Genomic DNA, 6,992 nt, shown 5'->3' with positions numbered 1-6,992 from the left:
ACACACACACACACACACACACACACACACACACACACACACACACACACACACACACGCGCGCGCGCGCGCGCGTACAGTACAGCGCGGGATGGTCAGGAACGGCAGCAGAGAGACAGTCATAAAGCAGGCAGGATCATGTCAGCAGCACTATCTGCAGCGCGACCTCGCCTGCCATTGTCGTTGACCACGGAAAGTCTGGAAAGTTAGTCCCGCGTGCACCGCAAAATTTTTATCTCATCGAATTTTCTAAATTTGGTCCTATGTCTGTTTTGTTGGGTTGGTTCCTCCTCTGCTGATTTGGTTGTTTCTGGACGCAGAGGAAACGCCTTGAGACCAAGAGATTTAGGAGGGAAAATACCAGGTGGCTGATTAACCCCGCGCACTTCTGTAGTTAGACTGTACCGCAAGCACGGAGTGCGGGCGGGTTGCCTACTCGCCCGGCCCGTAAGGCGGCGTCGACAGGGGCGATAGGCAAGCCCACCCGCACTCCTGCGTGGGGCACAGTCTAACTACAGAAGTGCGCGGGGTTAATCAACCACCTGGTACAGGAATTACTGAGTCGTAAGCCCTTATTAGAGTTGAAGAAGATTTGTGTACAGATTTCAATTTCCCCTTTCGTGACAGTGGTTTCCAGTGGTTTCTCTTCGCCTTCGCGAATGTGGGTTGTTGTCGAGATGACCAGGAACAGATTTTCAACGCTGCGTCCCTTCTTTAACGATCTTTTCCCCAACCTAACAAGAACAGGGAACAGGGATTCGAGCGATATCAAGGAACGTTTCTCCTCCCTGTAGCGCTCGCACGACTTCCTACTCCTCCCTCGTCGTCGACGAGGTAGCGTCCGAGGCCTGTTTAGGCGAGTGCTGGCCCTCGCCGCCGCCATCCGGGAGACACATGACAACGGCAGCGTCTTGGACCTCTCTGGCGGCGTTCGCTGCCTCCTGCGCCGAAGCCTGAGCCGCCCGAGCGATCTGTCGCGCTGCCCGGGCCGAGGCCGTGGAGTGCCTCGCCGCGGCCTCGCCGCCTTGGGGGTCCGCCTTGGCCGCGGCGACGGCCCTATCGCGGGCAGCCTCAGCGACCTGGGCCTGGAGCGCTGCGTCTTGAGCGGCAGACTCGGCTTCGTCGGACCTGCTCAGGGCTTCGGCGGCAGCCTTCACCACCCGGTCGACGCTCTCCGCGTTGGCGCCTCGCCCGTCGTACAGACACGAGCCCGCCACGCCCCGCCGCAGCTCCAGGATCCTGCGCCGCGCCGCGTCGACCCGCGCCTGGTCCTGTGCCGCGGCCTGCTTGGCCACGACCGCCTCCGCCGCGGCGGCCGCGGCCTCCTGCGCCGCCGCGGACGAACGTCGCGGTAGGCACACGGCTCGCTCGAGCTCCTGGGCGGTGTTGGCATCCCTCGCGGCGCTCTCGGCGGCCTGAGACGCACGCTTGACGGCGCCCTGGGCGCGCTCCACGCTCGCCTTCGACAGGCGGCTCGCAGGTGGGGGCGTCGCCTCCGCGCGCAGCTCGGCACGGAGGCGCTCCGCGTCGCGTAGCGCTTTCAGGGCGTCGTCAGCTGCTTGCCGGGACGCGTCCGCCGACCGCCTTGCGCGCTGTGCCGCGCTGGAGACGGACGAGGTCTCGGACCCGGGCCGCGCGAGGCACACCGCGTCCTCGGCGCTCTGCGCGGCTGCGTGCGCCTGCTGCGCGGCGCCCTGGGCCATTTCCGCGTCCTTCTCGGCCTGGCGCCCCGACTCGGCCGCCCTGATGGCCGTGGAGGCCGCCTGGCAGGCCAGCGACCCTCCCCCGCGCGACAGCTGCAGCACGCGGGCAGCGTCCCGCGCCTGCTCGGCCTCCTTGCTGGCGTCCTTGGCGCTCTGCATCGCAGACATGGCTGACCCCAGCGCCCGCGCCATGGCCTGCTCCGCAGCGTCGCGCGTCTGTCGGAAGGAGCCGCGTCAGTCACCGGTCTCCTGAGAGCCCCGAGGAAGCGCCCCGCCTTGAGCTGACCTGATCGGTGGCCTGTCTCGCAGCCTCCGTGGCCCGCGAGGACTCCTCGCCCGCCAGCTTGGCCTCGCGGCGGGCGAGCTCTGCCTGGTCCTCGGCCCTCTTGGCGTCCTCCTGGACCGAGTCGCGCTCCGCCGAGGCCTCGGACAGGCGGCGAAGCGCTGCGGACGAGGCCTCTGATGCCCTCCGCCTGGCCTCGTCGGCGCGGTGGGCGTGCATGTCAGCCTTGGCGGCGCTTGTGCGGGCCGACCGGACCCACTCCCCGTCCGTCGAGTTGGTCGAGTCCCGGTACGTGGCGCCGATGGCGCACGGCCCGCACGGCTCCCTGAGGTTACGGACGATGTCGCATTTCAGCGGTGTTCCTGACACCAGTGCCTCTAGAACTGCCCGCGGGATCATATCAGAGCGCCGCAAAAATGACAAATTAGGCAGGCCTTCTGCGCCCTGATCGGTTCACGCCGGTTCGTCATCCTGGCGCCGGTACAGGCCCAAGGGCCAATCCTTATTTGCCATTTTAAAGCGCTATGATGGTACAGTACAACTGGACACTTCCAGGTTGGGATTGACCGTTTTCAAAACTCTTGAAATCAGATAAGTATGCAAATACGTGCAAATAGGCCTGCACGTCGATAGGCGGACCCTTACAGAGCTTTGGGTGTCTCCGCAGCAGCCGCCTGTCTCTCCCTCTCCAGCCTCGCCGCCTCCTCCTCTTGGACCCGCCTCCGTCTGCCCGCCTCCTCGGCTTCCTCGGCCTCCTGTCGCCTCCTGGCCTCGGCCGCCTCACTGCTCTGCCTTCTGCGGGCGGCCTCCTCTGCCGACGCCCTCCTTCGTGCGGCCTCCGCCTCCTCTGCCTCCGCCCTCCTACGTGCCGCCTCCGCCTCCACATTCAACGCCTCCTGCACCTCGTCTTCATCGCTGGCCTCGATTGCGAGCGATGAGCGCTGCTGCACCTCTTCGACGGCATCCTGAGCCCCGCCTTGCCAGAGGCCCAGCATGTTTCTTCATTACCCAGGAAATGAAATAAACACACTTGTCAAGCGACACACAGGCAGGTGCGGACGGAGGACCACGGACCGCGCCCGCAGTTCCCAAGCGATCCCCCGACAGAGCCCCCCGGCTGCGACGGGGTATGGGAATTACTGAGTCGTAAGCCCTTATTAGAGTTGAAGAAGATTTGTGTACAGATTTTAATTTCCCCTTTCGTGACTGTGGTTTCCAGTTGTTTCTCTTCGCCTTTCGCGAATGTGGGTTGTTGTCGAGATGACCAGGAACAGATTTTCAACCCTACGTCCCTCCTTTAACGATCTTTTACCTTACCTAACAAGAACAGGGAACAGGGATTCGAGCGATATCAAGGAACGTTTCTCCTCCCTGTAGCGCTCGCACGACTTCCTACTCCTCCCTCGTCGTCGACGAGGTAGCGTCCGAGGCCTGTTTAGGCGAGTGCTGGCCCTCGCCGCCGCCATCCGGGAGACACATGACAACGGCAGCGTCTTGGACCTCTCTGGCGGCGTTCGCTGCCTCCTGCGCCGAAGCCTGAGCCGCCCGAGCGATCTGTCGCGCTGCCCGGGCCGAGGCCGTGGAGTGCCTCGCCGCGGCCTCGCCGCCTTGGGGGTCCGCCTTGGCCGCGGCGACGGCCCTATCGCGGGCAGCCTCAGCGACCTGGGCCTGGAGCGCTGCGTCTTGAGCGGCAGACTCGGCTTCGTCGGACCTGCTCAGGGCTTCGGCGGCGGCCTTCACCACCCGGTCGACGCTCTCCGCGTTGGCGCCTCGCCCGTCGTACAGACACGAGCCCCCCCGCCCCGCCGCAGCTCCAGGATCCTGCGCCGCGCCGCGTCGACCCGCGCCTGGTCCTGTGCCGCGGCCTGCTTGGCCACGACCGCCTCCGCCGCGGCGGCCGCGGCCTCCTGCGCCGCCGCGGACGAACGTCGCGGTAGGCACACGGCTCGCTCGAGCTCCTGGGCGGTGTTGGCATCCCTCGCGGCGCTCTCGGCGGCCTGAGACGCACGCTTGACGGCGCCCTGGGCGCGCTCCACGCTCGCCTTCGACAGGCGGCTCGCAGGTGGGGGCGTCGCCTCCGCGCGCAGCTCGGCACGGAGGCGCTCCGCGTCGCGTAGCGCTTTCAGGGCGTCGTCAGCTGCTTGCCGGGACGCGTCCGCCGACCGCCTTGCGCGCTGTGCCGCGCTGGAGACGGACGAGGTCTCGGACCCGGGCCGCGCGAGGCACACCGCGTCCTCGGCGCTCTGCGCGGCTGCGTGCGCCTGCTGCGCGGCGCCCTGGGCCATTTCCGCGTCCTTCTCGGCCTGGCGCCCCGACTCGGCCGCCCTGATGGCCGTGGAGGCCGCCTGGCAGGCCAGCGACCCTCCCCCGCGCGACAGCTGCAGCACGCGGGCAGCGTCCCGCGCCTGCTCGGCCTCCTTGCTGGCGTCCTTGGCGCTCTGCATCGCAGACATGGCTGACCCCAGCGCCCGCGCCATGGCCTGCTCCGCAGCGTCGCGCGTCTGTCGGAAGGAGCCGCGTCAGTCACCGGTCTCCTGAGAGCCCCGAGGAAGCGCCCCGCCTTGAGCTGACCTGATCGTTGGCCTGTCTCGCAGCCTCCGTGGCCCGCGAGGACTCCTCGCCCGCCAGCTTGGCCTCGCGGCGGGCGAGCTCTGCCTGGTCCTCGGCCCTCTTGGCGTCCTCCTGGACCGAGTCGCGCTCCGCCGAGGCCTCGGACAGGCGGCGCAGCGCTGCGGACGAGGCCTCTGACGCCCTCCGCCTGGCCTCGTCGGCGCGGTGGGCGTGCATGTCAGCCTTGGCGGCGCTTGTGCGGGCCGACCGGACCCACTCCCCGTCCGTCGAGTTGGTCGAGTCCCGGTACGTGGCGCCGATGGCGCACGGCCCGCACGGCTCCCTGAGGTTACGGACGATGTCGCATTTCAGCGGTGTTCCTGACACCAGTGCCTCTAGAACTGCCCGCGGGATCATATCAGAGCGCCGCAAAAATGACAAATTAGGCAGGCCTTCTGCGCCCTGATCGGTTCACGCCGGTTCGTCATCCTGGCGCCGGTACAGGCCCAAGGGCCAATCCTTATTTGCCATTTTAAAGCGCTATGATGGTACAGTACAACTGGACACTTCCAGGTTGGGATTGACCGTTTTCAAAACTCTTGAAATCAGATAAGTATGCAAATACGTGCAAATAGGCCTGCACGTCGATAGGCGGACCCTTACAGAGCTTTGGGTGTCTCCGCAGCAGCCGCCTGTCTCTCCCTCTCCAGCCTCGCCGCCTCCTCCTCTTGGACCCGCCTCCGTCTGCCCGCCTCCTCGGCTTCCTCGGCCTCCTGTCGCCTCCTGGCCTCGGCCGCCTCACTGCTCTGCCTTCTGCGGGCGGCCTCCTCTGCCGACGCCCTCCTTCGTGCGGCCTCCGCCTCCTCTGCCTCCGCCCTCCTACGTGCCGCCTCCGCCTCCACATTCAACGCCTCCTGCACCTCGTCTTCATCGCTGGCCTCGATTGCGAGCGCTGAGCGCTGCTGCACGTCTTCGACTGCATCCTGAGCCCCGCCTTGCCAGAGGCCCAGCATGTTTCTTCATTACCCAGGAAATGAAATAAACACACTTGTCAAGCGACACACAGGCAGGTGCGGACGGAGGACCACGGACCGCGCCCGCAGTTCCCAAGCGATCCCCCGACAGAGCCCCCCGGCTGCGACGGGGTATGGGAGGCTGGAAGGCAGGCGCCGCAGCCTCCACCCTGGCCCCGGCCTCCGCTTGCCCGACCCTGCCTGACGGGATCGATATTGGGGCGGGTCCGTGGTCCGTGCAGCCGCCTGCAGGGCTGCGGGAGGGACGACGGGCCTCTCTTCTCCGCCCCGCAGCCGCGCAGGCGGCTGCACGATGCACAGAACCACCGAGCACCGATGTTAGAGAAACGTGAATTTCTTATTCAACGATTTTCGAGATGGTTGACTGCACGGTCGACAGCCATGAGCGCCTTGATCAGAAGAGATCGGCAACCCGCGCGCACGAGTGCGTGCGGTACAGCATAACTATACAAATGTGGACGCGGTGAATCAGCCACCCCCACATGACTATTTGTGCGTTAACAAATCCAATATCTTTCTGTGTCCCACCCTGAAATGATTTTGATTTTGGCACGACAGCTGCGCGCAAGCACAGAATGTTTTGTGGCGCCAGGAAGCGAACAAAGAATCTTGACGTTAGCGCTGCCAAAAACAATGGCGTTTTCCTATTAGTCTACTCGAGTGTGGCGCGGATTGGGGCGGGGTCGAGCGGGGCGGAGGTATGGTTGTGTCAGGGCGACTGTAGACATGATGTAGGGCTGCCGCTCGGTGCGCCCGAGCAAAGAAAGTTATTACTCTAAAATCCGTACACAACACAGAAACAAAACAGGCGACTGCAGGACAGCGGGGCAGCGGGGATGCGAGTTACAGTTCTAAGCAGGGCAGGCCGGGCTGTTGGTGCAGTCCCGGGTTACTGTGGTTAGTGACTGAGGTAAGTACACAGGTCAATAATACTCTCCCCACTTTGTCATTACGGGTCAAGCTCTGTAACAAAAGGGAGGCCTCTCTCCCTTTCCCAATGTTATCATTAATAAAAACCCATCTTGATTAACAAATATGTATTTCTTTTTGTATTGTACGACACGACAACCGCGAAACTCTCGGCCTTTAAAACGGTGGAAAGGAAAATGTCGTACATTTTTAGGATGTGTGCCCCCACAGTGCTGTGCAGCTGCACTTTGGTGCGGGCTGTAAACCATGATATTAGACACACAACTTGGATTATGTCTTCACACGCACGCAAACAGTCATTGGGTTAGAGAGGCGGCTGAGCTCGCTGCGGGGCACCTTTCTCGTGAGATGAAGTCTGCGGCGGCCTGAGCCTTGCTGGGGGCGGCGGCTCCAGGAGCGCGCCCCGGGATGTCCTGCGGTGTGGAGGCCGGCCGCTGGGCCGGGGCGGGCGTCGGCGCTGGGGCCGGGGCCGGAGCTGGGGCAGGGGCTACG

General features: G+C 64.5%; 2 protein-coding genes across 3 annotated transcripts in view; both read right to left on the bottom strand.

Annotated features, from left to right (window-relative positions):
• LOC113213340 (arginine kinase) overlaps positions 1-6,992 on the bottom strand; it is a 35,976-nt gene that overhangs the window by 16,160 nt on the left and 12,824 nt on the right. The gene's annotated exons all lie outside the window — the stretch shown is intronic.
• LOC127748751 (tol-Pal system protein TolA-like) lies at positions 530-5,619 on the bottom strand. Of its 2 annotated transcripts, none has more exons than XM_052263522.1 (3): positions 5,200-5,619; positions 1,990-2,311; positions 530-1,919 (listed from the first exon to the last, which is right to left on the bottom strand). In XM_052263522.1, the coding sequence occupies exons 1-3, from the start codon at positions 5,547-5,549 to the stop codon at positions 810-812; spliced, it is 1,782 nt and encodes a 593-aa protein (XP_052119482.1). In that variant the 5' UTR covers positions 5,550-5,619; the 3' UTR covers positions 530-809. The 2 variants fall into 2 exon arrangements, with proteins under 2 accessions (XP_052119482.1, XP_052119483.1); XM_052263523.1 differs by lacking the exon at positions 5,200-5,619 and adding an exon at positions 2,632-3,013.

The sequence above is a fragment of the Frankliniella occidentalis genome, unplaced genomic scaffold (assembly GCF_000697945.3).
Source record: "Frankliniella occidentalis isolate FOCC.00 unplaced genomic scaffold, Focc_3.1 Scaffold12, whole genome shotgun sequence".
Taxonomy (NCBI): Eukaryota; Metazoa; Arthropoda; class Insecta; order Thysanoptera; family Thripidae; genus Frankliniella; species Frankliniella occidentalis.
Note: the sequence above shows the minus strand (reverse complement) of the source record. Positions and strands in the feature narration are given on the sequence as shown.